The sequence below is a fragment of the Purpureocillium takamizusanense genome, chromosome 13 (genome assembly GCF_022605165.1).
Source record: "Purpureocillium takamizusanense chromosome 13, complete sequence".
Classification (NCBI taxonomy): Eukaryota; Fungi; Ascomycota; class Sordariomycetes; order Hypocreales; family Ophiocordycipitaceae; genus Purpureocillium; species Purpureocillium takamizusanense.
In genome coordinates, this window is record NC_063080.1 from 123,963 (window position 1) to 151,249 (window position 27,287).

At 52.9% G+C, this 27,287-nt stretch overlaps 7 protein-coding genes across 7 annotated transcripts; 3 read left to right on the forward strand and 4 right to left on the reverse strand.

Moving 5' to 3' along the window:
• Positions 1-8,286: 8,286 nt before the first annotated feature.
• Positions 8,287-8,619, forward strand: JDV02_010560 (uncharacterized protein; the record flags this gene model as incomplete). The annotated part of the gene is made up of 1 exon (XM_047992309.1): positions 8,287-8,619. The coding sequence occupies one exon, from the start codon at positions 8,287-8,289 to the stop codon at positions 8,617-8,619; it is 333 nt and encodes a 110-aa protein (XP_047848323.1).
• Positions 8,620-11,582: 2,963 nt separating this feature from the next.
• On the reverse strand, positions 11,583-12,057 carry JDV02_010561 (uncharacterized protein; the record flags this gene model as incomplete). Its single annotated transcript, XM_047992310.1, has 1 exon — positions 11,583-12,057. A coding segment is annotated over one exon (475 nt), but the record flags the coding sequence as incomplete, so codon positions are not given.
• Positions 12,058-13,280: 1,223 nt separating this feature from the next.
• Positions 13,281-15,011, forward strand: JDV02_010562 (uncharacterized protein; the record flags this gene model as incomplete). Its single annotated transcript, XM_047992311.1, has 3 exons — positions 13,281-14,183; positions 14,252-14,330; positions 14,785-15,011. The coding sequence occupies 3 exons, from the start codon at positions 13,281-13,283 to the stop codon at positions 15,009-15,011; spliced, it is 1,209 nt and encodes a 402-aa protein (XP_047848325.1).
• A 4,282-nt stretch (positions 15,012-19,293) lies between these two features.
• JDV02_010563 (uncharacterized protein) lies at positions 19,294-20,754 on the forward strand (the record flags this gene model as incomplete). Its single annotated transcript, XM_047992312.1, has 1 exon — positions 19,294-20,754. One exon carries the CDS (start codon positions 19,294-19,296, stop codon positions 20,752-20,754), a length of 1,461 nt encoding a protein of 486 aa, XP_047848326.1.
• A 1,258-nt stretch (positions 20,755-22,012) lies between these two features.
• Positions 22,013-22,374, reverse strand: JDV02_010564 (uncharacterized protein; the record flags this gene model as incomplete). The annotated part of the gene is made up of 2 exons (XM_047992313.1): positions 22,013-22,117; positions 22,165-22,374. The coding sequence occupies 2 exons, from the start codon at positions 22,372-22,374 to the stop codon at positions 22,013-22,015; spliced, it is 315 nt and encodes a 104-aa protein (XP_047848327.1).
• Positions 22,375-22,698: 324 nt separating this feature from the next.
• On the reverse strand, positions 22,699-23,265 carry JDV02_010565 (uncharacterized protein; the record flags this gene model as incomplete). The annotated part of the gene is made up of 1 exon (XM_047992314.1): positions 22,699-23,265. The coding sequence occupies one exon, from the start codon at positions 23,263-23,265 to the stop codon at positions 22,699-22,701; it is 567 nt and encodes a 188-aa protein (XP_047848328.1).
• Positions 23,266-24,433: 1,168 nt separating this feature from the next.
• Positions 24,434-26,923, reverse strand: JDV02_010566 (uncharacterized protein; the record flags this gene model as incomplete). Its single annotated transcript, XM_047992315.1, has 5 exons — positions 24,434-25,500; positions 25,558-25,877; positions 25,937-26,280; positions 26,338-26,677; positions 26,730-26,923. 5 exons carry the CDS (start codon positions 26,921-26,923, stop codon positions 24,434-24,436), a joined length of 2,265 nt encoding a protein of 754 aa, XP_047848329.1.
• Positions 26,924-27,287: the final 364 nt, after the last annotated feature.

Genomic DNA, 27,287 nt, shown 5'->3' on the forward strand with positions numbered 1-27,287 from the left:
GCCAAACGAGGTGCCAGTTCGGCGGCCTTATATAACTTCAGTTGACACCAGTGAACGTGGCTTGCCCAAACCTGACCAGCTCGCTGCAACAGCACCGCAATTCACGGCGACGGGAGGCATATACATCAACCCCGCGTGAAGCTGACGTGACAACCTGCACTGGATTGCTTGGACATCAGGCCCCCGAGGCTGGTGCTGGTCCAGGCAGCAGTCGGCGGCTGGCATCTGCCTGGGTTCCTGCAAGGGGTTCGCATTGCAGGCGGGCGCTTATTCGCTGACTATCATTGGGGGTACCAGTTACCGTCAATGGGCTTCAGTCAGACGCTTTTGTTATCAGTAACACCAGCGCAGCGCCGCTACAGGCGCGCCACCGCTGCACGCCCTGTTACCGGCAGCTGGAATTCTGGGCTGCCAAGGGATACCAGCCACTGTACCTCCGGCGCCACGGCGGTTACCAGCCCCCCTTTGCTACCAGACCACTAGCGCCTCCAGGTTACTGGTTCCCCTGAGGCTAATGCTAGGAGCCTACCAGTAATTGCCCCAACTTGGTTGCCAGCATCTCTGAGCAGCCAGTAAGTCTCACGTTGAACTTACCAGCACCTCCTGGCCCCCAGCAACTGGCGTAGCTCCGGGTGCCAGCAACCCCAAGTCACTGGCACCGGATTCCGCTCAGCTACCAGCAACCATGCACCTCCACCCATTTCACTACTGGTACCTGCTCCGACCACGCAGATTGTTACCAGTTCCTCCGGAGGCGGGGCCCAAGTCCCTGTGCACCCCACGCAAGCCGATTCCCAGCAACCTTACAGAGGCGTTTTGGTTGGGTGCCAGTAGCACGCTTTCCTGACACCAGCTGCCTGACGCTTACCCAAACCCGTGGGCGATGACCCATGATCCGCCCGACCTTGGCCCCGGAGCGGAAAGAAAACTACCGCTACCACCGTGTCGACTGGCAATTCAGTAGAAGATAGACCAGAGAAGGCTATTCCGCTCGCATGTAAGGTAAATGCTCACATACTGTGGCACCGCGTCGGGGTCGGTGCATCACAAGACAACCTCCCACCGCAACAGCGCACAGCAGCGCGCTACGCGCCCTGAACCACTTAGACGCAGTTGCTAGTGCTATAGAACCGCACCAGAGACCGTGCCGCGCCAGCAATCACACGCTAGGGTAGAGCAGCCCGAACAGAGCACTCCTAGCGAATTACAGTTCGGTAAACTTCAAGTCTCTGTCGCGACCTGTAACGCCAGTCGGGTTTGATAGATGGCCAGTTCCGCCCGCCATACTTGCTCATTTGGCCAAGAACTAGCCGCCTGCAAGGGGAGGTTGACCGACTCGACGGGTCTTAGAACCACGTCATCAACAGGGTGGCATTCTAGCGTCACAGCGCTGGCTTGGATATCAAAGGGCAATCCTTTCCTCACTAAACAGTCCACCTGTCGCGTGCGGCCGCCGACGTCTTCCACATTGAAAGCGATGATCAGCCCGTCGTAGGCTACAGGCGGAATTTCTCGAAGCGGGACCACTCCCTTCAATAAGTTAATTGCTGTGGCATGCACATCTCTACTCGGCAGATCGAGCGAAGGGCAGCACGGTAAGAGCATAGTTATATTGCAGCGCATCTTTGTTCAGTATAGCAAGTTTTGCCGTACATGGTACTTGAAGTCCTCCATACGCGACGCGTAGAGTCTGCTCCTGACATCCAATGCCCCCTCTGACCTCGTAGATAGATATGCACACGTGCTGACTAGCTTGGCTGGAATGGCATTCAACGTTCTTGGAACAGTTTCTTTTTCGAGGGTTTGCTCGTCTACCCCCCAGCAGCTCCAGCCATTCCTGAAGAAATGTTAATTTGAAGAAGGCATGTAAAAAGGGACACTCACACGCATGAATCAGCACTATCGGAGAATATGCTCAAAAGCAAATCCGACGGTCCAGAAAGCTTCCTCCAGAGATCGCCTATTTTCTTGTACTCCAATACAATGACTCTGCGTATAGAGTCGTCGATAGAATAACCTTGGGCCACGAGATATCTATCGATAGCAATAGTTGCGTCACTCCGGCCCCTCCATTCGTGAACCAGGTCCTTCTCTTTCTCCAGGCAGATTCGTCGCTCTAGTGCGTCCAGAAACCTTGACAGCTGTGCGTAACCGAATCTAGGGGGCAATTCGATACCCTTGACGAAAGGCTCCCTCGGCTGTGTACCAGCGATAGTGTTTTCCAGGGCGCGAACGGCAGAAGTCATAAATGAGGTTGTTAAGGGACCGTCGGTCGGGATTGAAGTTTTTCGAAGAAGTGAGGTCCAAGTATTGAGAATGGCAACCCAATTGTCTCCAAAATACCTAAGCGCGTCCGATCTGATCAAGTCGCAACACCGAATTGTTACAATGGTCAGATTGTTCCTGCGGAGAAAATGCACTGTGTCCTGAGGCTGCTCCTTGTTCTTCAGTCCGTCAGTGGGTGCGTCTGTTGGCAGCGCATTCGCATAGCAATCACATACCTGAGCAATTGAATCATATGGACCCAGGGCCAGGGCCAGGAAACGGTTTGCCTGTGCTCCGTGTCCACAACCAGATTCGGAAGGTTGGCCATTCTCCGTCAAGCCGTCCTGAAGGAAGGCTCCAAAGAGCCCACAACCAGGCTTGGAAGGTTGGCCATGGAATTGAGGAGGTTTCTCCATCGAAACGTCCTTTGAGACGGTCCCAAAAAGTCCACAACCAGATCTGGAAGTCTGGCCGCTCGTCAGGTCATTTGCCTGCCCGAAGAGGATTTGAGAACCAGCATTATTCGGTTGTCCCCCATGGAATGATTGACGAGGTTCAATCGGATCGTCTTCCGGCCGCCTTCCGGACAGACCACCAGTAAATGTATAGGTTTGGTTGCCCATCGGGTCCCTTGGTTGGCCAAAAGAATACTGCTGGCTGGTCATTCCCGCTCGCGGTGCGAATGGGTCTCTTGGTCGCTCGGCCGAAGGGTTTCCAAGGTACGACGATAGAGAAGCGTAGTTGGCTGGATATGGGTGCGACATGGTGCTGCCTAAATCTCTCCGGATCATGGTGCACTCCCATGGCAGCAGCTTCAGGAACTCTTAAAAAGAAAGGTAACTCACTGCTTTGGGTTAAATTTAGTGCCTCAGCGCTGCGAGAGGTGCTAAAATTCGAGCACCCAGCAGCGACGACAGCTAAGATTCGAATGTAGCTTAAAGTTAACATTAGCTAGCCGTCAGAGTTACTGACGGGGTGGCCCCTGTTTGGTTAAGCGCCGTACGATTCTACCAACCGGACCACTGCGAGACAAGTACCCTCTTAGGCCTGGAGAAGATGCTCAACCGGGCCATTTATGATGAAATGGCGTGAGAAGGTGATCACCTGGTACAGTTGTTTGTTCCACTGGCTTTTTTCTAAGGGGGCGCGCTTCGGATTGTCTAGAAAAGGAGATTCTATTTGCTTTCAGTTTGCGTGGCAACAGCGTGGCTTTCGCTGTGAGAGCTTTGTCCGACTTCATCATTGGAACAGTTGCAGGCGAGAGGGTGCTCCCGTTGCGAAATGGAACGGAAAAGGAATCATCATAAGCAGCGTTGCCACCCTTAGGTGCAAGGTGGGCTTGAAGAAGCACGATCACGGGACACAAACGCAGATGGGCATTGACACGGGTTCTGAACAAGCTATGTTTCGCACTATGAATACTTCGCAACCAAAAAGAACTCAAATGGGAAACACCGCGCTGCCGCCGAACATCTCGCGACATCTCCTCACAAGTTGTTGCCCAATTTGGTCCAGCTCTCGGGTTTTGACAGAAAAGTTTTTCCTAGCCGACTTTTGTTAACTAGTACCCGAAGGGAGTCTTAGGCTACGTACGTTTTTTTCTCTGCCAGGTTGGTGTATGCGAAGGCGAGAAACATTGATCCCGCCACGAGGCGCGACATGCCCTTGCTCCATCGCAGGCGGAGACTTGCTTCGGACTTGGGTGTTTGGCCTTCCAGGGCTTCATAGTATGCCCTATGGGCAAGACTAGAATTGTCTCTCCCAGTCTGGCCGTCCAGGTTGCCTATGTTCCTTTCGAACTTATATATCCCTTTAAGCGAATCTAGTAGTTTGACCAATTCCGTCTGCGCCAGACGACGCTGCCAAGTCTCCGTATTTTCATCTGAGAAGATGCGATCAATCATCCGAATGGCAGATTGCGCTTCCGGTATGGTTGTGCATCGGCAGTCCAACGTCAGGTCGGACCAATATGCGTGTATAGTTTGGGTGATGGGAAGGAATTCGTCACGGGCTTTCTCTCTGATATACACCTGAAGCTCAGAGTCGGGCAGATCAGAAGAGGAGTTACGAGAGGTTGATGTTGGCGGCATAGCGGAGTCGACAGTGACAGCTGTTGGGGCCATAATGCTTCGTGCGGTCGGTTTATGCTGACCTGCTCACTCCATCGCCAGCGGCGGAGAAGAGCAGCACCTTATGTTTATTTGAACACAGACTGCCACTTCTGCCAAGCCCCTCTCTATTTAAACTTAAGCACGCACAGGTTATGAAGGGGACGTGAGATGGGTTAACTTTAAATATGTGCAGTTCACCGCCGCATACCTTTATGCCCTTTAGTTGTGCCTGGCGGTGGGGTCCAAGCGATGGGTGCCTGGTTAAGGGGATGGATGTGTATTTTGAGTGATGGATGTGCGGTTTGAGTGATGAATTTGTGGTTTGCATGATGGATTAATTTAAACAAGCGATTTTTGTATGGCTTTTGCTTGTGTTTGAGTGATGCCCTGCATCACTGATGTGTGTTTCACTGACGCATGTTTCGCCGATGCGTATTTCGCTGAGCCGGGTTCCAGTGATGCCTTCGCAATCAGTCAAGCATTAACTTTAACTCCCCCGTTTAATCTAACACTTGTTACTTTTAATGCATGCTAGATTTAATGCGTGTTATTATATCGCATGTTAATTTTAATGCAGGTGGTTAATCTTAATGCTAATGAACGTGTTTGGTCTGGATGCGGTTGTCGATGCGAGGGCTGCGTGACCCTGTCGGTAGGCTCCCAAGCTGTGACAGGGACGAGCCCCGCTGTTGAGGCGGGGCTTCACCAGCGGTCCCGCTGTGTAGGGTGCAAAACGCTACTCGATAAGCAGACCTATTGAATCTATCTCCCGTAGCTCAAACGTCGCGTAACCCAATCCGCTATGGTCCCCTCCAAGAATTGTGCGCAAGGAGCTCCCACTCTTACTGCCTCCTCCACCGATGTGGTCAAATAACGACAAACGGCCCGGACGTTTTTGGGTATGGCCTCGAGAGCGCGTGTGGCAAGCAACTCGAAAGTACTCTCGTCCACCTGTTCCGGATCTCTGTCAAGGGTCAGTGTCCTGACGGCAGAGTGATCGGGGAAGTACTTGCGCGAAAGTGTCCACTGTTCGGAACAGTACGCTCAATAGAAGGGCGGACTCAATTGACATTTGGTGGAGGCGCCTCCCATTGTGCCAATTGCGCCGCAGGTCGGTTTCTTCCGATGCCACCAACTGCGCACCAGCGTAGATGCTGTATACGGAAATACCACTGACGACTTCGCCGCCCGCAAGCCACGGCTTGTCTTCTGCGCATATTCTTGACTTCATGGACTCTAAAAACTGGAAAAATTTTAGATAGCCAAATCTGCGTGGCAACACCGGCTCCATTTCCCCCGACATAACGACATCTATGGCTCGGGCAGCCGCTGTGAGGTTGAGGTGCGTAATGCAACCTTTTGGTGGCAGAGTTGAGACTTGCAACAGGGATGCCCAAGCTGTGAGCGTAGGTTGCCAGGTGCGCATTAAGTAGCCGGTAGCATCACCCCTGACGAAACTGAATCGAATCTCCAGAGCCTGTTGTAAAGCCCCTACGTCATTTTGCCCCCTCTCCATCAATCCCCAACCGCGCTCGGAATGCTGATCTCGGCGCGGCAGTCCTGCTAGCCTTCGTTCTTCTGGAACTTCCTGTTCTTCTGGAATGTGTTGTCAGCGCGAAAGTGGTCTCTCGGACCCAATGTAAACCATGCCTTGGCTGTGCTCTTTCTCGAAACAGAAATATGATCCGACATCTCTCATCACAACGTCACCATCGTGGTCATAAACGATGTGGGGGTAGTGGTCCGACAATGTAGTGTCCTGTCGGGGAGGTTGGGCAGGATTGCCGCCGCAGTAATTGGAGCACGGCATCTTGACGCAAAGTCCCGGACGCTCCGCGGCAAAGCCCTGGGTCTCGTCTAACGTGCCACGAGCCCCATTATATAAAGGAGCAGCAAAAGTTTCGAGCGATCAACATTGACGAGTTCCCCAGTTCTCAAAACTCATATTAAAACGTGTTACATTTGGTACATCGCACAGCCGACAAACGCCCGACCTGATCGACTGGGCGGTGGGGTGACCTGAGAGGTAAGAGGACCAAATGCCTGTGCCGTGCCATTTGTAGATGGCGCATGGGCTTGCACTCCCAGCTGCCAACAAGGGACATGCTAAATTAAAGGTTCATGCGACACTTCTGCGTTGAATTAGACGTGGTTATTGCTTTCAATTGAATGCGAGGTATGTTGCAAGAGAATTCTCGCGACAAAGACGGCCACCGCCCTCGAAGTATCCACTACGGCCCGCGATCTGCTAAATCTAGTGGCGGCGTAGGCAACATTGCCGGCCATCGCCCTACAGCGTTTTTGGTATAAAATCACGTGTAGCCCGACAAAAAGCTACAAGCAAGACAATACAAGCCAAGATGTTTGCGAACCCGATCCTTCCCTTCCTTTTGGGCATTGCTACGCTCACAAGATCCCATTCATGGGTCGAAAGGCTCATGGTCTTCGATATACATGGCACAATGGTCGGCGCGGCAGGGTATCCTCGTGGTGCCATCTCCCGCTTAGATCCGAACTTCAACGATTTCCAGATGCAGCATCTCCTGCCCTCAAGCTCAAACGGAGCCAGTGTCCCTCATGATCGCATCTGCAAGGCAACACAAACGATTGGAAACTATACCAATGCCCTCCCGCCTCTGTATGCCTGGCCAGGGGCTTTCATTGCACTGCAGTATCAGGAGAACGGACACGTTACCTTACCCAGCTTGACACCTCAGAAGAAGAGTAGCGGTACGGTTTATATCTATGGAACATCTAGCCCGTCCAATGAGGATTCTCTCACATCGATACACGGCGTCTGGAATACAGAGGGCACGGGTGGGGATAGACGCGGCCGACTTCTTGCTTCCCGCAATTTTGATGACGGCCAGTGCTACCAGATAAATGAAGGCCCTCTGTCAAAGGAAAGGCAAAAGCAGTATCCCAAGTCTGCAAAAGAACCTCAAGGGGCGGATTTATGGTGTCAGAATGACGTTCAACTGCCCGTGGAGATCAGTCACCCCTACAGCCTGTACTGGGTCTGGGACTGGCCGTCAGCCCCAAGTAACATGTTGCCTGACGGCAAGACTGAGATCTATACAACTTGCATCGACATCAAGATTTGTACAGTTCCGGAAGACGGACAAGGTAGAATGAACTTTCTGGATGGACAAGATCTAAACACGGCTGGGGTGAGGGACCAACTCATGGGCTGATGGGACTCATAGGTATTGTACAATAACAGATCCATGCATTAGCTCACTCACTCTCACCGGATGATAGCTGCCTATGCGTTACAGGCGATCTATACGTACAGGTCAAGCATGGGCCTGCTTCAACTGGCTTTGACCCGGCCCGGACTAAACCTATGGTTACCCACACGACTCTTGACACAGCCTTAGCAGGGCGGACGAGGCTGTCGACCTCGAACTGGAAACTGCGGCAGACGACAAGCTGGACAATGGTCGGGGCGGAAGCCCCCGAGAACAGCGTTGGTTCCGTCTTTGTCCTGAATATAAAAGTCAATGACATCCCCTCTTTTCCAAGTCCTCGGCTCGTACTGAGCATACTCCTTACTTTACCCCTTCCCACCTGCAGAACTGGCAGTGCCCCAATGGCCTTGCATTCGACTCTCTACCTACTGCCCACGGAGATCTGGCTTGCGGTGACTCGTCTCATCTCCGAGAGGGACTTCAGAGCTCTTGTTTCTACAAACCGATCCCTCAGGCAACGTCTTACCTATTATCTTTACTACCAGATTCCCCGGGAGGATAGCTTGATATGCGCAGTGGAAGCCGGCTCTGCATGGGCTGTAGAGACTGCGATAACAGCGTTCCACGATCGAGCTCAGGTGCAGGGCATACGTCCCTACAGCCTTTTGGCCTTGGGTTTGGCGGCGTTTCGGGGAAACAAGCAACTCGTCAAGATCATCATGGAGCGCAGCATGATGAAACCAGACTGGGCCACAATCAACGTGGCGAGAAGTGCGGGACAAGACGACATAGCGAGGTATATGCTCGACCACAGCGGTCTGGCCAACGCAGCGGACTCTGACGGAAGAACTCCCCTTTGGACGGCTTCCGACAAGGGCGATTACGAACTCGTGGAATTCTTGCTGGGTGTCGACTGTGTCGATGTAACCAAGGCGGACAATCACAATCACACACCAATGTTCCGCGCCATACTGAACGGACATCATCAAATCGTCGAGCTCGTCATGCGGTCCGGCAAAATGGGCCCCCGCGACAGAATGTGGTGGTTGTAAAGTGTACGTGGCCTACGGCGAGAGGATATCTTTCATTTGGTCAATGGAGAGTGGACTGTTTTGTATCATTCTAGCTCAAAAATTTCTGTTTCGTCGTCTTCGCTCTTGTCAATAGTAGCTTGTACGACTCTAATCCGATCCTCTTGCTTCTTATTGAAGTTGTCAGGACCCAAGACCACTGGCACGGGGTAAGTCTCGGCCTGTAACAAACGTCAGCGATATTTTAGGTGTTGTCGCTGGAATACCCACCATTTTTTCCGGCGTCGGTGGCTCAAACCCATTGGAATACTGCCACACCTGATTGTTTCGCCTGCTGCGCACACACACAAAAACGTCGACTTCGCAGTCGTCGTGCAGCTCATGAGCTTTCTTGATGAAGTTCCTACGGCGCTTCGAGAATTTGGACGATCTATTTTTGCGGATCCTGCGCATGTCTACCAGAGTAGCTGAGCTGAGTTCTGGATGGGTGAATGAGGCGCTGGTAGGCTTGCTCTGTCGCAGCTCCTGTGAAGGCGGGCCTAGATCAGCGCTGCAGGGTGCATGTGCGGCGTAAAGCCGCGCCTGCGACCCCCCAACGAACGGCTCAAAAGAAGCGTAACAACTGGGAGTCATCAGACTTGTGCCTCATCGAGATGGGCAAGACAAACCTACAGTGGGCAATCCATGGCGTGTGCTTGACTGGGTTGACAATCCATACTTGCACTTGGAGGCACGGGCCTTAAATCATCGCACCTGGCCATGCGTTCGTTAAAGTAAGCTACGGGCTTCTTTTAGTGATGTCGTCCCTGCCGCGCGCTTGCGGCGTCCACGTATCATGCCAGCAGCATGAACTGTAACTCAATTAAAATTAGCGACGAGGGCAACAGCCAAGGCAGCTAGAGCAAAGACCGCACTACCGAAGGCGGCCCAGCCGTATACCATCCCCAACTCAGATTCGACCGCGAAGCCCATGCTTTTGATGTCGGACAGGGCGATCCCTAAGAGAACGACTCCGACCACCACCGGCACTGCCGCCAGCAAAACAGAGAACAGGACCCCTGCCTTGGCCCAAAATGTTAGGACACGCATGAAGAATAGCCCACAACACATTGTAATAGCACATGCTATCAGTATGATGGCCACATCAGACAAGCGGCCGACACCAAGCCCTGCCATTTTCCCAATGACAGAAGAGGTGGAGTTTGCGAGATCAGACAGCCCGTCGCCGAACTTCCTGCACTGAACGTCGTCATGAAAAGTCACGCAGGAGCCCCAGATGCCAATCGTCAAATTTTGCGAATCACCGTGCCGCAAATCATTTGAGATCTTCAAACGTGTTAGTTCAACTGCCTATCGCCGCCTCAAAGGGCACTCACTTGTACGACGACCAGACCCCGCTCTGCAAAGGTAGCACTTTGACGCAGAATGATGCTCAGCGTACCATAACCGATTAACGCAACAATGGTCGCGACGAGCAAGGAGTTCCGAAACATTTTGACTGTGGTAGAAGCGATTCGGTAGAAAGGATATCATTGAGTATATAAGCACCACCACACCCACACCATTTAGAGCATGTTAATTTTCGCGTGACAGTTAAGTTAGCGAGAGCAGGCACGACCGCCCTTCCCGTTGCACCAGCAGCCCCCCGGGCCCGGTTCAGCCCCCGTCTGCATCCTGCGAACTATCTGTTGTTTTGTTCCCCAAGGAATTCCATCAGTCTGTATCTGAGTCAGGCGGCGACGGGTTCTCTCTGTAGCCTGTCCATGAAACGCCGCCCGTCAAAGTAGGCGGGGATAGACCCCCGTCCTCATTGGGATCCGGCACACCATTTACTGAGTGGACTCCCTCAGCTCCCAAGCCTTCTACCATTCTGGGGCGCTCCTCGAGTGCTTTAGGTGCGTCAGGTCTTTCATTCGGCCGGGAGGAGGTCGTAGGCTGTATAGTGGCTCCAGCAGGCCTTGACGCGGGTTCATGAGCCGGCTGAGCCGGCCGTGGGCCACGCCGAACTGTTCTTGTGAGATCTCTACCGGATGGCTGCTCACCGCCAGGGCTGCGACTGCGATCGATTGCTCTAGCCCCGTTCTCGGTCCTGCCTCTATCACGATCCTGGCTGCCAGTTCGAACGCGATCGCGTCCTCGCTCCCTGTCTCGGACGAAACGTGTATTCCCGCCGTCGAGGCGCAGGTCCGAACGCGCTCCATCTGTGAGCTCTCGTGAGGAACTGCCCGCAGCTCCGGTGTCTTGTGCAGTCCCGTCGCCCTCCTGTTGCGAGCGGTGTCCATTGGGTGTTTTCACCCGATTTGGGTTTCGCTTAGGTGTTTGCGGTTGTGATGCGTCCGGTTGACTAGACCTCTGCGCCTGGTCTGATTCCGTTCCTCTTTCCGGTGCCGGCTTCCAATTTATTGGGGCTTTTTGCTGCCTTATGAATGTGTGGATCGCATGCTCGGAACTGTCGAATGCGGTTGAGAATCCTGGCGCCGAGAGTTCCTCATGTACGTCCGGTACGTCGAAATCCAACATGGCAACTTCCTGGTCGATAGCAAAGGTGTCTGTTGTCCTGGTTTCGTAGTGGATCTGATTCACAGGTGTCGCGCCCCGTGTAGCCGGATCTTGACCGCCATGACTGGCATGGCCGTGAGCCGTTGAGTTTTCTGCCCCCTGCTCTCTAGCTCTTAGACATCTATCCACTTCCAGCCAGTTATTTGCTTTGTCCTTGGCGGTGTCCGGTTTTCGACGGCGACGACCAGCAGTCTCATCACCATGCAGGCGTTTCTGCATACGCTCAGGCTGAAATGACACACTGTTCTTGCGTTTCCCTCCAGTCACAGACGTAGTAGAGGGCAGTACGTTGATGGCAACACCCTCATCAGGCCAGCCACCAAAGAAAGCTTTCAGTATATCACACTGAAAGTAGAGCACCGGCAGATTCTCAGGTTGTGAGGTCGATTGCTCCAACCGCAACATTCCAGGCAAGAACGACGTACTCCAGAGCTCGCGAAAGGCGGAATACGAAGGCTTTCCGCCTCGCCAAAAGCATGGCTTCTCTGTCTCCGGGAGCTCCCATCGAGGGTCGGCGCCGTCCATGGCGCACAATTCTTCAATCTTTTGATTCGAAAAGCCAACTTGTTTTGCAATGCGGCAGAGAAGCACCAAATAATCTTTCTTTACTTCGGCGACAATGGAAGCTCCTCCAGAATCCTGCAACGGTGCCTCCTGTGACAGATATGGAAAGTATCGCAGCGCAGCGATAAAAAGCTGCATGTAGGCTGTCTCGGCTGTTGTTGGATCTGCAAGGCCTCTAAAGTCCGCATGGTCGGTTTGAATCTGCGTGTTGCTCGTCCAGTCTGCTTTGAGGCTCTCGAAAAGACTGACTCTGTTGCCGGTAGTCGTACTGACTCTCTTGGCCTTGGACTGAATATGCTTCTCGAGTATCTTCGCACCAATTGTTATGTACCTCATATTGTCATGAAAGGTATCAATGCTCGGTATCATGACTGAGATTGCCAGGATGTTCTGTTTGAGCCGGTCCCGGTGAGACTCAGCCGATATCCTCGGAAACAGGGGGTTTGTCTGGTCAGCAAAATCGTCCTCAATCTGTCGTCTGTCTTTCTGACACAATGATGGAATACGGCGATGGAGACGCTGCACACTCGGGTAATCAATCAGGTGCCGTTGGTTCCCAAGACCATCACACATAGCCTCCCAGTGTCGGTGCATGTGCTGCCAATAATTGATTATAAGGTCATCACAATGTGCCGCGAGATGCTTGGCCCAGTTGCCTATTTCCAATCCAGCCCATAGGCCAGAGAATGGAAGCATATGGTCCATCGCGTCCATTATAGGCTTTCGTCGCATGATAAGCTGCAAGATTTTCTTCTTGCAGGGAGAAAGTTTGTCCAACCAGGCATCTGCAACAGGGTATCTGCCTTCCGCCATGTAGTAGCGGACGTTGCGAAAGACGTCTCCGTCAGAGACAGAACGAGGCTGTGCTGTTGCTTGTAAGTGAAAGAACCGTAGAATTGGTATGCATGACTTACGTGGGATGCAATGCAGCCGGACCTTGCATCTGTGCGTACTCCCAAGGGCATTGCCGGCGGAATGCAAGGCGCTCGCGTTGACATGACAATAAACGGCCACTGAGGGAACGTAGGGTGCTTCATCAGACTTAAGTAGTCGATCAGATGACCACTGCAACGCTGCTAGTACTGCGTCCCTAGCCTTGGAGGTGATTCTGACGTCAAGAATGCAGTCGCCAGCTACGAGCTGCGCAAGATCCGCGGCAGGCGAGGTGCCATATGGCAGGAATTCCTCAGCGACGAGTTGCGAAAGCTCAACGCTCACAACGCCCTCTTGAAACAAAGGATCCATATTGGAAGAAGCAATGAGTTCTAACGCTGCTACTGATGAATTGTGCATGCTGCGCAGCTCCACCCTTTATCACTAATTGGCGCACGTTAACTTAAGCAACCTCTCCGTATTAGTGCAACATTGTGGTGCCATTAAAATTAGACGAGCAAACCCCCGGTAAAAGAGCACTATACAGCGTTAAGGGCCCCCAGGTCACCGGCTCCAACCACCACCTCGCGGGATAGCAACGCAAAATGACTCTCCTGCAACTGAAGACCAATGCACCCGGATTGCCGGGCCCATATCTCCAAGAGAATTTGGGCCCCTATCGCATAATGGACGAGGTGGAATTGGACGAATGCACCGTGGTACTCGCAATTGGCGGCAGGGCGAAAAGACGACTGGTCCCCTTAGGCACGACCCCACTGGGGGCCTACGCTGTGTCGCTACAGAAGCTAGCTGGTGGCATTTTAGTGCTCGACTGCGAATTGCACCTCCAGCCAGAGGCGAAGATTCCTCGCATCATCGGCGGCCCGCGGCCGGGACACTATACGTACCATTTGATGCGACCACCGCGAAAGCCGTCTCAATTTGCCTTTGGCCTATATTGCGATGTCCTCGCCATGTTCAGCGATCTTGTGATCATTTTCGTCGAAGATTTCGGAGGGGCTGAGCAAGTTCTTCGGTTCATATGCTTCTGGATGCGATGCGCCAAAGCGAAGAATTTCCCTTTTCAATCTCGCGTGCTCTGCGTTTCAACGGCTCCAGCGGCGACACATCTGGACGAGTTCAACATAATGGCGGCTATGTCAATGGAACTGCGCAAGGACGAGCCGGCAGTTTCTTACTCGGCAGCGGACATCAAGAGCATCATGCGAAGGTGCTTTGCTCTCATACGAGTTATTGATCCACTCGACTTGTCCAAGGGTTTTTGGCAGAACCCTATATCTGCTAGTACAGTCGAGGCGGGGTCGCAACGCACACCATTGCCCCGCAGCACAGCGGTCATCCGCGCTGCGATCGCCAGTTACGCCGAGCGGCCACTCGCCGCATTCAACGCATTCTTGGCTTGCCGGACATCCAGACCGCTTCCACGACGTTTCGAAGAGAATCTTATCGAGTTCATAGAGAAGAGCCGGAATGTAGTGCAAGATCATGCGTCCATCGTGGCATCTGCCCTCGTCATGGACGCACATACCGATGGAGGGATGCAGAGTAAGCTCCGCAAGCTCGTCGCTGTAAGTACAGGCTAACGGGTGCAGGATTCCATCCAACCGTATTATTTGACTCACTTTACAGTGACAAGATCACGGCCTGCGAGATTCGGCTTGGAATGGAGGGCCTGACCCACGGCATCAAGCAAATGTTCACCAATATCGCGTCTAGTATGCAGTCACGGCAAATCGACATGCAATTACAGCATCTCGCACGGCTTCAAGGCAACAGAGAAATTGAGTCCGTCACAACTTTGCGGGCTTGCTCAATCTGTCTCTTCCATACCGCCATATTCACACTAGACTGCTTTCACCGAGTCTGCAACACTTGTGTGAAGCGCTGTGCAGTTGAACGCCAACCACATCGGCATCACCTTCTTTGTTGCCCCCTGTGTCAAAAAGAGAACCGGAGCATCTTCAAAGCGATTCCTCCAACGGCAGAAAATTGTCAACTGGTACTTGGCGGAGTGGATCCGAAACAAACCATTTACGCCCTAAAACGGCTACATCGGGCGGTTGGGCTCGGCATGATACCAATATCTGAGTATTTTGGCTCAGTGGTGGCACATGACAGCGGTACAAGGCCTCGTTCCCCGCTCCATTTATACTTGCTGAGAGCCCGCAGGAATATTCTTTGCTTTTTCGCTATTTATCGAAGACTGGACTCTTCTGGATTGCGAATACCACGTGATGAGGTTGAAAGACCAAAGATTGGCCAAGAAAAGCATCAGTTTCGGGCCGAATCTTACGTGGGATCTATCTGATGTGCTACGATTCAACAAAGGTAGCGTGTTTGTGAACATTGGTGGTGTTTACATCTCCAACGACGACACAAATAAGGACATGGAGTAAGTGAGCCTTCGGCCGTCGACATGTTAGACACGATCTGACTGCTTTAGACTAGAGTCCACGAGCCGGCCAGGCACTGTTGTACGTGCTGAAAACTTATGCAATCCTCAAAGTATCCAAGCCACAGCATCCAAGTTGATATCCTCCTTATTTTACATCGAGCTCGTAACTTTGCCTCAATTCTACACCTCTCCACAAAAATGTACTCTGCAGGTACTATGCAGACTGCAACCCGGCGAGGCACTTTGTCAACTCTTGAGAAAACTCTTACGGGAAAAGGCGCTTTTGATGTATCAAGGCGACGACGCTCATCCGAACAAGGAAAAATTCTGCACGGAGGATGTTTTGCGCCGCTGCTCCTCAGGCCAGCCCTTTTCACGATCAGTTGTGGTCCACGCATTGTCACTAAATACACGAATTGCGGTCAGCCTCAACTACGCCGACGGGCGCACTGTAAGCCTCAGTAAGTGCCCTTATCGACTCAAAGACCTAGTTGCCGACCAGGGGCTCGGTTCGTCTTTCTTTGAGAATGTTGCTTCGTCAAGCACATCGATGCCAGCAGAAGAACTTCGGGGGTTGCAGGTCACAAAACGTCTTGATGAGCTGATTCAAACAATTAAACTCCTGATATGATACAAATTCGAACATCTATGTTACAGTTCCAGATTTGATTTCAATGTTCCACACTGCCGCCTTATCACAAGTACCGGTCAAGGAGCGATAACATGGCCTGTTTCTTCCTTACGGATACCGGCGTGGGGTGATGTATTGTTGCAGCATCACACGCCTTGGTAGGGGCGTTGTCATTCCCTTCAGACTGATCCGGTGCTCGTTCATCTGTGAGAATATCCCCGGGGGAAATGGTCTCTATGGCAAACCCAAACGATATGCCCGCCTCAACGCCTTCAACCTCCGTATCATGCCACAAGTCAGGCGTCGGCAGGAACATTGATGGAGTGAGGGGAAATTCTAGCAATCCTTCAATGGATTCTATAGTTGATGTGTCGGACACCAGACTAGGTGTATCAGAGTCGAAAGGAGAGTCGAACACTGCTGATGTGTCCTCTTTTGTCGGCATTGGTGACGGGCCCGAATTGGTCGACCCAGAGGATGGTCGCAACGTGTTGAAGAATTGATGCCTCCCGCTCTTGAACTGGTCTGGACCCATGAGGGCATCCTCCACTGACAACTGGAACAGTTCTTGCATCAGGCCAGGGCGAGATTGAAAACCGCCTAGGAAGCCATCAGGGCGGCGAGTAACAACGACAACGTCGACATTGTAGGTTTCAGCCAGGGTGTTGCCCTTCTTGCAGAGGCCCCATTGGCAATTGGCTGTACCAGCCTTGACGTCTCGGTTCTTTTTAGATCGTTGCCGAGGCATTGTTCCCAAAACGCAGCCAGAAAGATGTTGCAAATTGTAGGGGTCAACTAGCTGTACAAGTGAATCATGTGTCGAACACCTTTTCTTGAGTGTCGGACAGTACGGCATTTATGGATGCTCATTGTTTGACGAGCCGAGGACGAGAAGCCTAAGCGCGCGGATAGACCTCCGGCGAGCTATTGGTGTCGGAGGCTGCACTTGGCGCCGGGCCGCGATTCTGGTTGTCCAGGCCGGCTGTGGTGGAGACCTCCGGCGAGCCGTCGTCGGTGTCGGGTTGGTGTTCTTGGCGCCGGACGGCAAATGTGGGTCTTCAAGCCGTGCTCTGGTCGCATGCGGTGTCCGGCGTTGGCTCCGTGATAAACCTGACGAACTATTAATAGCCCACGGAACGGCGCTTGCACGGAGGTGGCACAATCGGAGCCAACACATTTGGGGCTTACTTAAGAGCCTTAAGTTCAAAATTAGTGCGCGCGATATCCCCGTCGAGAACGAGCCATATCTCCCAGTTTCCGCCAGGTCCAGTGAGCCGTGACAGCTGTTCGCTGGCTGAATACACACCACAACAATCATGGACTTCGACGTGAGCTTCTTGTATCTCATTTCCTTCTTTGGGATTACCGGCTTGGCTCTGATCTGCTGGACGGCCAAGCTGCTGATTCGCAACCCAGCAATCTACTACGCCAAGTACATTCGGTACCCTCTCCTGGTCGATCTGACATGTCTCCAGGCAACCAGACTCCATGCAGCTCTTTTTGCAGCTTTCCTTACCATCAACATAAGTGCAATATTTATTCCATCGTTCTTCCCTGGGTGGAGGCAGATCCAGAAAAGAGCTGCTTTGATGGCTGTTGTGAACATGGCACCGTTATGCATGGGCGGCCGCGCGCCAATAATTGATGCACTGAACATCCCGCGCAACTGGTATCATATGCTACACACCTGGGTTGGCGCTGTAGCTGTGTTGGAAGCCGTGTCACATTCGATCATCGCTTTGAGTCTCCATCCAAAGCCTGGCATCCTACTACAAAGTGGCTGGATAGTAGGTTCATTTTTCCAGCGATTTTCCTAATTGACTTTCTCTTTATTAACTGATTCGAACAGTCCTTCGGCCTCCTTCTTGGCGTACCTGTTATGGCGTCGCCACCAGTCAAACGAGCGCTCGGGAAGTGGTTTCTGTGGACCCATAGAGCTATCTCGTTGGGCGCGATATCACTGTTATTGCGCCATGTTCTTACTGCAACATCTCAGCGGGCTAGGATCCTCATCGTGAGCTCCTGCGGCTTCTGGGTGGCCACAACTGCTTTCCGGATTTTGAAACTCCTGTATTATCGCCGCATCGGTGATGTCATTGAGGTTCTAGGTACAGCCGATACCGTGCAGCTAGAGGTCAGGCTGAGGCAACCCGTCCGCCTTCACGCAGGAGCTTATTTTTATGTCTTCTTCCCTTTCACCTGGTATCCACTCCGGAGTACCCTCAGATACAACGTCCTACATAGCGTCACCGCCATCGCCTTCTGGCACGGAGCCTACGATGAGTCCCGGCGTGTCACAAGTCTGCGATTCCTTTTGTCTCGGCATGGCAGCCACGGGGCGGCAATATCGAGGTTGAGAGAGGGACAATCCATACTTCTTGACGGTCCATATGGGCAAAATTTGAAACTTGAGGACATCCAAAACGTCATTTTGTCTGCTAAAGGCATGGGGATTGTCGGAATTCTTCCTTTGGCTCTGGACCTTGCCTTACGGCGCAAGCACGACGATGGAATTCGCGGCAGGGTGCAACAGATTAGCGCTGAGGACATGCAACTACACGGACGGCTTCAAGCGACGACTGGTGAGGAGAGAGAATTGTTAAGCCACCAGAGACAAGCGCTAGCTGAAGAGCGCACAAGGCTTTCCAAGGAGTATCTTCATCGGGATTCGGTGAAGAAGGTAATTATTTTCTGGTCTCTCGAGTCGAACTCCCAAATGGAATGGGTGCAAAAGCAGCTGGAGACTCTTCAAAAGCTTGACCCCGGCAACGTAGGTCCAACTTTGCGATCTGCTCTGGACAGCAGCTAAACTGCCCCTAGAAGCTGTTGATAGTGTGGTGCGGCTATCCTCGGGTGAGAGAAGGCTTTTCGCCGTTCGAGCATTCCAGATTCTGGATGTGCTTGGATCCCGGAGCAATTGCCAACTTCGATAACTTGATCGTTACGAAGATCAAAGAGGAGCGTGCTCGTCTACCTGGCAGTACGGGAGTCGTCGGTATGTGTTCATCTACGTTTCCAGGTCAAAGCTCACATTTCAGTCTCTGGAAACGCGTCCTTTTGCAGCATGATTCGCAAGGGAACGATTGACAGCATAGGAAACAGTGCAATTTCGTTCATGGAAACTGAGTATCACCCACGTAGGATGGCAAATCATGATATTTTGGTCAAAGATGCACCGTTGCAATCGGGGCAGCGCGAAGGAAATCTGAAGTTGAAGCGAAGAGGGCAGGCGACGGATACGGAATTACATGACATTGCTCTTGGTGGTCCGAGAGCATCAACTTCGAGTGCTAGTATTTATTCTGAGCGTGTTTAGGAATAAAATGCAATCTATTCAAACAAGTCAAACCGTGCTACGGTGTCCCAGCTTTCCGAATGTGCAATTTCAATGTAGGATAGCCTTGTTGCAACTGTCGGGCCATCTGCAGGAGCCTCTTATTATGGGGTCGCGTTAAAACTAAGGCCAACGATAGCGCCCGCTATCTTTAACGCTCCAGATACAGCCTCGTCCACCCTAGCCTCCACACATTAACTTGAGCGTTGGCGAGGACTATATAACCTGCACCAAAGTTGCTTTAGCATGTCTTTTAATAGTTGCCAACTTCAATACCACCATCATCATCATTTTCACCAGTGATAACACATCTCCATCATGGATTTCGAATCCCCTCAAGGACAGTCTTTCGGCCTCGCCGGAACTTTCTCCGTGAAACAAGACCGAATCGCCTCGCAGTTCAAGAAATTCGGAGTCAAAAGAGAAAAGGATGTGAAGAAATGTGACTTCATCATCGCAAACACGGATGCCTTGAACAACAAATTTGTCAATGATGCAAAGGCTGCAAACCTCCCAGTCCTTAACGAAGGCTGGATAGAATCAGTTTTGGAAGGGCAGGCGTGGATTGTGCCCGATACAACGCATTTTCATTTTAAACCTGGATCTACTTCAGCGCCAGAAGCTAGCGCAGAAAGCAAGCCCGACCAAACCGAGACCGCTGTCGAAAATGCCGACGCACTTGAGCAACAGCGCCAGCAGGACCTGATGCAACAAGAAGAGCTGCGCAAAGAAAATGAGAAGCGCAAGCAAGATGAGGAGAAGCGCAAGCAAGACGAGAAGCGCAAGCAAGACGACGAGAAGCGCAAGCAAGACGAGAAGCGCAAGCAAGACGACGAGCAGCGCAAGCAAGACGACGAGAAGCGCAAGCAAGACGACGAGAAGCGCAAGCAAGACGAGAAGCGCAAGCAAGATGAGGAGAAGCGTCAGGAAAACGAAGAGGAGCAGGACGAGGAGCGAGACGACCAGCGCCAGGAAGATAATGAAGATCATCAGCCAGACGAAGAAAGCCATCACACGGAAGACGAACGTGAGAGCCCCGACGAGGAGAGCCCCGAACCAGAGGGGGAGAAGAGCAAAGAAGACGGCAAGAGGCGTGGGCAACACGAAGAAAAGCGCAAACCAACATTGCAAGCCCCGCCCATCTTGAAACCTGCCTGGGGTGGCCGTACCGTTCAAGGAGCGCGAGCACATTGGTATAATAGCAGCCGCGCGCAGAACGAGCTTGTTGTTGCTGTTCATCCCGCGGACGAATGCAAGCCAGAACATCAGCAGCGCAAGAACTACGTTCTGAATATCGACTTCGTTGTTCGACACTTCCTGTTTGTGTCCGATCCGCAGACTGTATTCCCCTCACACAAGAACCCATCAAAGACGAAACGAAATCTCCGCGCGTCCTGGCTGCTTCCACGGAAAGATTCAGGCGCACAGGGCCAAGCTTACATCGACAAGCGAGGCCATGTTTTGTCCGTTACTGGCGACGCCATCCTGCGGGGCCATAAAATGGATGATTTTGACTGGTGGGGTACCGCGACCGATGGCAGAGTGTGCTACAACGCAGGCATTTTGCCGGGTGAGACCGAGCCCCAGGTGTGGGCACGAACAACACAGAAGAAAATTTGGAAGCATATCGACCCTGAGATTGATGCCATCCGACAGGTATTTGGTCAACCCGCTCTTGCCGAGGAAAGTGTGCGGAGAAGGACTGGGGATGGCAAATCACGGATTTTGGAGAACCTGGCCGAGTGTGAAAGGTGGTTGAAGGAGGAGGAGGACGACTAATTGTTTACCTAGCTTTCATTCATTGACCTCTTTAATCACGATTGTTTTCAGCATGCCTGACCAAAGAGAAAACTCATCGTAGGGTGATTTAGATACTCATGTCCGTGAACTTGGCCTCCGCCTTGTGATACCGTGCCACACACCGGCAGTCATGCAATACTTTTTAGGACAGGTGCATCATGCAACGCGGGGTCATATGCGGCTGATCGATAGACCCCTCAGCAATGTCTCGCTCAATCGATGCCGCGACTCGATGCGTTGGGCATCAAGGGGAGCACTGAGGCCTGATTGTTGTCGCGCAGTTCGCGTAAAAGCCAACCTCCTCGCCCAGTCATTCGGCCAGAAGCAACGCAGTCGCTCACGTTTCAGCTCAACTCTCTCTACCGATATCCTTTAAGTATGCCTCGAAAGAGGCCAAACTCGAAGAAGAAAAATGCCACGAGGCAAAACAGACAAAGGCCAGGAGGCCCGGATACCCAAGTCGCATGGTCTATGTTTCCCGACCTGCATGGTGACGTAGAAAAAGCACTTCACGAGGAGCTCCTCTTTTTTACTTTCCGTGATGAGGACAATGACGACGACTGCATTGACGACCACGACACGAACATTATGGGTAAATTTGTCTGCTCAAACAAATCATGCGGCAAAAAGTGGTCAAGCAGAGTTATTGCGATCACTATTCGACGCTATCCACAGCAACAATACAACGCACGGGTTTATCATCAGCATTGCAAGGGATGTGGCTTTCTCGGCCATCCTACTCTAGATGAATCGTATTCAGAAAGAGTGTCATATCGGATCAAGAAGTGGTGTGGTGTCAAGATGGAGCGCCCTCCATTCTCACGGGGCCTGGACAATAAGCGCCCACATGAAAGTGACTTGTGCGAAGGATGCAAGCATGGGCACTGCATAATGATGTCTCTGTAATTGTTCCTATATATAATGAAAAGTGGCAATAGAGTGCCATGGCTAGGAGTACCAGGAACAGCGAATGTTACCGGCTTCCCAGGAAGCCGCTACCTGCTGACTCGTTTGCTGCAGGTGACTGTGAGTCCCTTCTTCCAATCAGCGCATAATAGTTCAGGCGGGTTCCGCCATCATATCGGATGCCAGGCCAATTATGGACGCCTCAAAGCTGAGGGACATGAAGGCTGGACTCATCTGGGACGGAATCAAGTGGCGCCAAGCCTGTGCTAACTGCCGCGACCGCAGATTCTTCTGCCCTGCACCGTCCTGCCCCGAGCCAAGTCTCTCCCGCTTAGACTGCTTCGTTAGAAGTCAGGACACGGCTCCCCTCTGCCATGATATGGACGTTCCATGGTGCTGGTGGTACAGTTGGTGTTGTGGGGGTGTCGGGTGGGAGCTTTGTCAAATCAGCATCGTATTATGCCCTTCGAATCGTTCCCGTACCTCTTTTTTGAGCGACAAAACCATCAGCTGAATCTGCATCATAAGGCGATGCGTCTTGCCATCGAGGTCCGCCAAATCGCAGATAAGACAGTTGATCGTGTCTCTTTTGACTTGAAGGGCATCGTGGATGTCCTCAAGAACTCCTATGGAATTCTCCAGGACGGAGATCTTGTCGTCAAGAGGCACGAGGCAAAATTCACCCATGATCATAGTTGTTCAGTCTGGGCGGCTAAGTAAACGTCACATAATCGCATTGGAAGCCACCCGTGTATTTATACTGGTCAGCACTTGGTGTCAAGCGCCCAACCGGCCGGCGGGTGGGTCCCGTCGGTCACACGGCCTTCCGCACGGGCGGGGTAGAGAGAGCTATACTTAGCATCACGGACGGACAAGCCGGGCGGGGTTCGAGAGCACGGGTCCGAAGGATCTTCGGACGCCCATGAATTGTGTAAATTTAGCAATCATTATATGACTAGTTACATTCTAGGTCGTTCTACCTCATATTGCGTCATCCGTCCTCCAAAGGACCAACCGCTATCCGTTCAAGTCCTGCACCGGCTTGCCAATGTGGCGACTTCGTGGGCGTCGGGCCACAGCAGTGCCTTTGACCACGACGACATTCTCCAGGGGCTGGGTAAGTTCAACACACCAATCTCCTGCGGGGTCAGCAACGCGATAAGCTTGACCGGAAACCACCAGGATATCCACCAACGGCTCGGTGAGGTCAACGCAGTCGCTACCATCGCCCATCAAGGCGTAGGTTTCGCTACCAACAGATATGACCTGCCGTTTTGCAGTGATTGAGAATGCCTCCTCGCATAGCTGCAAGAATTCCGTCATGCTGAGTTCAAGAGGCATGGCAGGGAGAGGATCCAACATAGACCCGTCGGCTGTCGTAGAGTCACCGTCCAGTGACTCGAAATGCTGGGTGTCGCCGAAGAAGAAGTCCCATGAGAAGCCGGCATGGGTATCATCTCGGGAGTGCGCCTGACTCGGAGGTGACAGTTCTCCATCGACCTCTTCGTCGAACAAGCGCGTGCTCGCCATGGTGCAGTCCTGTGACACGGATGTCGATGCAAGGTTGGCGTGGACAGTCGTCATTGCTCGTGTGCCCAGGAGGCGACAGGCTCTTGAATCAAAAGGGGTTTGTCGCTCAGACGGTTCAGCCAGTAGTCCGGCTGTGGAAACAATGACAGGAGAAGGATGGACATTCAGAGAAACGGGAGGAAGCCGCAGTTATATACATTCCACGCATTCTGCCTGGCCTCAGATACGGCCGGTGCCACGTCAACGGGACGCGTCCGCCCAGGTTGCCTCCCCATGCAGCATCCGTTTCAACCCACCGAGGCCAACACGGATCCTTCCGCTCCCGCAACGGCCTTCCCATGCCCCCAACGCATCGTCGAACCGCAGCTGGATCTTTCGTCGCGAGCCTTGCCGCACTGACACCGCCACTCGCTTGTACGTGTCGTACATCACTGACGAAACGAGACGACGTCGCCCGTTCTTCGTCAGACGCCCTTTGATGTACTCGACCAGATCATGTACTTCCAGCTTTCCTGGCCCTTGCCACCGTCGGGACGCTGGATTCCAAGTAAAGACGAGGACTTCAGCCAGGGCATCATCTCCAAGCTCCACCGTTGCGGTCGCTCCATATATCTTGTACTGGCGCCGGCGAGAGGAGCGTTTTGAGTGCCTCGCTCGAAAGACGCGAGTGTTCGACCAAGGCCGCCTCAAACGCAGGACGGTGGTGGCGCCGTCACTTGGCGAGGTGGTGGCGGCATGGAACGCGGCTGACCAGTCAAAGTCTGATGACGGGAGATCTTCACAGGTGATGTCCACATCGGAACAAGGTAGGAATTCCAGGGGCATCAGGAAGGCGTCAAGAGACTCGTGAGCCCTGGCGCTGCTGGTGGTGCCGCTGCTTGAGCGGTCGGTCATTTTGGCGTCTTGGCTAGGGATATCCAGCGGGCAGGTTGACGATGGTGCCAAGGGAATGGCATGTGCCTCGACCGCCGTGGCGCCAGCGGCAGCATCCAGGTCCAAGTAAATGCTTGGCGATAGTGGGCTCTCCAGCTCATGGCTGGCTGTTGAGAGACTTGGGGAGTTGGCCTCAGCGTTCATGGTTCAGTGCGTGAGTCTATAGAGAGATGGAAGGAGGAAGTTTGGATGCCACCTGGGTTGGGAGGGTGTGCCGCTTTTATACTTGTTTTGGAGCCCCTTGGTGTGACTGGCAGTCAGCTTCCTCGCAGCCGTGCCATGGGGTTGGTCACGGGATATAACCGGGCTCGAACAGCTCCAAGGCCTCTTCGTCGTAGTCGTGGCACCTGCCGGTGACCCAAAACTCCTCGTCAACATGAGGATCAGGTGACTTCTCCCATTTTGGTTCGAAGTGGCCATCGTCAGGCTCATCCTCTAGCTTTCGTCTCCTCCGCGGTGCAGCCACTCCGTCGCTTGCGCATGCTCTTTTAGCCCGTTTCACCCCCTCCGGCTTTGGTTTTGACCACAAGTTTGGCGTGTGCTGCTTGCCGTGATAGCGCAGGACATGGTTGCTCCATGCTGCCGGCAATGCACTTATTCGTTGGGTGTCCCCGTTACGCTGGCACTCGGGGCAGTCGAATGGCTCGCGAAAGGTATCTTCGTGGTGTTTCCGAACATGTCTGGTTAGGCTCGAGACGTTGGCGTATGGATAGTTGCAGAGTAAGCATCTCGAAAGAGCGACAGGCTGGCGTTCGTGGGCCGTGATCTGTTCCTGCGGGAACACTTCCCTCTCGGACTTTTCTTGCAGATATGCCAGAAGCACTGTCGCCGCGGACACCGGACCAACGTCTTCGTCTAACAACTTACCGATACGCACCGCGACAGAGCTGCCGACGATATCTCTCTGCTTGCGGGGGTTGGTTGCCTGCGTCGTGCGCAAATGGTGCGTGGTAATGCCTTGTGCCCTCAGCTTGTCGACCTCGTCGAAGTATTCTTTCCGCACCTCCTGAATTCGCAGTCGTTCCAGCCAGTCAAGTAGGTACTTGATGCGTGACTTAATCTTTTGCGCTTTTACCGGATCGTCTTTTGCTTCCCGGTACTGCTTTCGTAGGCTGCTGAGGTCGTTGCGCTTCTCGAAACTGGCAAAATCGTCCTTCGTGATGTAGATTGGCGCATAAGGGTCACGCCGTAGAAAGGCTCGGCTCATCATGGACACCATCTCTTCGTTCTGTCCTGCTTTGTCTCGGTACGCGACCTTCATCAAGTCCTTGTTCAGATGTATAGGCAAGTAGCTGTGCTCATACACCTCGGTAGAGTTCGACAAAATAAAGTTCCGGAGCGGGGCGGTTAAACTGCCTAAGAACCGGCCGTGTCAGAGGAGCAACTCGAGCTGAGGAAAATAACTGTTCTTACCGTCTAGCCTCCCACCGCCGCCAACTCTCATGGCGTAGGGCCGCATGGCGTCCTCGTCACGAAGCCCTGATACAAACAAAGCGCGGTTCCAGATACTCCAGTAGGTGTTGTAAGAGATAGAATGGATGGATTTGTCCTTCGTATTTGACTTCCAGAGCAGCGGAACGTAGTCAATGCCCGGCTCAAGCGGCTCCGCGCGGAAAACTTGACTGGATGCCGTGAATCCAGCCTCGAATGCGTTGTCCGCTAACGCTCGCGAAACCCAGAAGGTGAGGAGGCACAGCTGACGGCAAGGCACCGTTGTGATGGAAAACTTGACCCTAAGGGCAACATCAGTCTCAGAACTCAGCAGCAGCCACAGGAAGAGATGCGCGCGTACTCCGATCTTTGGCCTCTTTGTATACGGTTTTGTCTCTGCTTGACGTGGCGTATCGTGACGGTGGCGGCGAGCCTCGTTATCTGCGGGTCAAAAGGGTCACGGACCCATGCGAATTGAACCTGCTCATACTTGATGTTCACTACGCTCTTGGGACGCCAGCCTCCAATGCCGCCGAGGATGATAGAGCAGTCGAAAGCGATGCGGGTACTAGGGCTGCAGCGGATATCCTCTGCGCGACTCCAAAGCGTTGATAGTATCAAGATGATATCCTCCGGGGTGGTTTCTCTCTTCGTGAAAAGCTGCTTCAGAGATAGGCCAAGCTTCAAGGCAAGCTGGGGAATCCACTAGAAAGGATCAGCAAGGTCCAGCAGCCAGAGTATGTGATGAGACGAAAGTCCTACCTGTCCAATTTCGTACGCAGGACTGCTGCGAGAACCTTTATCTCGTGACGAATAGCGGAGGCTCCAGAGGTGAGCCCTCTCCCTGTCTTCACCCCTCTTCCTCTTCAGCACATTTTCGTCGGCATTCCGAACGAGTGCTGCCCAAACATCTTCCAGCGTCACGGCACAGTTGACGGTTCGAACTTCCTGCCATTCTTCCGCGCCGAGACACGGGCGCTTCACCATAGAGGTCCTCACATAGGACTCAAGGAAGGCCCGACAGCGTGCTTTGGCATCGTCTGACCCGATACAGAGAGCGAGCCACGTGTCTTCCGGGTGTGCCTTGATCCGCTCGGCGAACCTGACGACGATTAGGATGGCAATTCATTGAGTACGCGGCAATGTGAACCAACCGAAGCCACTGACTCCATATTTCTTGTAGATATCGCTTTGTCTTGTCCGCGAGGAACTCGGAGTCGTCGATGGGGTTGTTGTCGTAGTGATGAAGGGCTTCAAGAGCAACAGCCAGGATGTCATCTTCGTTGCCCGCACGTGCTCGTGTAAGTGAAATGGGCCACTCCTTGTCTTCATGAGACTTGGAAGGCATAGTGGTTGAAACAATTCTGCGATGGCTCGTTGTCGATGGCGATATTCAAGTGACCGCCGAAAGACGGTTGTGTTCGGCGTGTGTGTTTGTGGAGGTAAGCACGAGAAGGGAGAAGGAAAAGGAGAACGGCGAACGATGCAAGCCCAGCCCGGTGTGAACGAAAGGGGAGGGCTTGCCGCGCCAAATGGGGAAAGTAGGGCGATCCAAGGCACAGAGACACGCCGCCCAACATGCAGACAGAGAGGTGCAGGACGGCTGTGCACGCAACGAGGGTCATAGCCATTGGTGCTACGGTTAAAATAGACGGCACTGACGCGTATGGCGACATGACTGGCTGTTTAAACAAAACAAGAAAACCGATGGT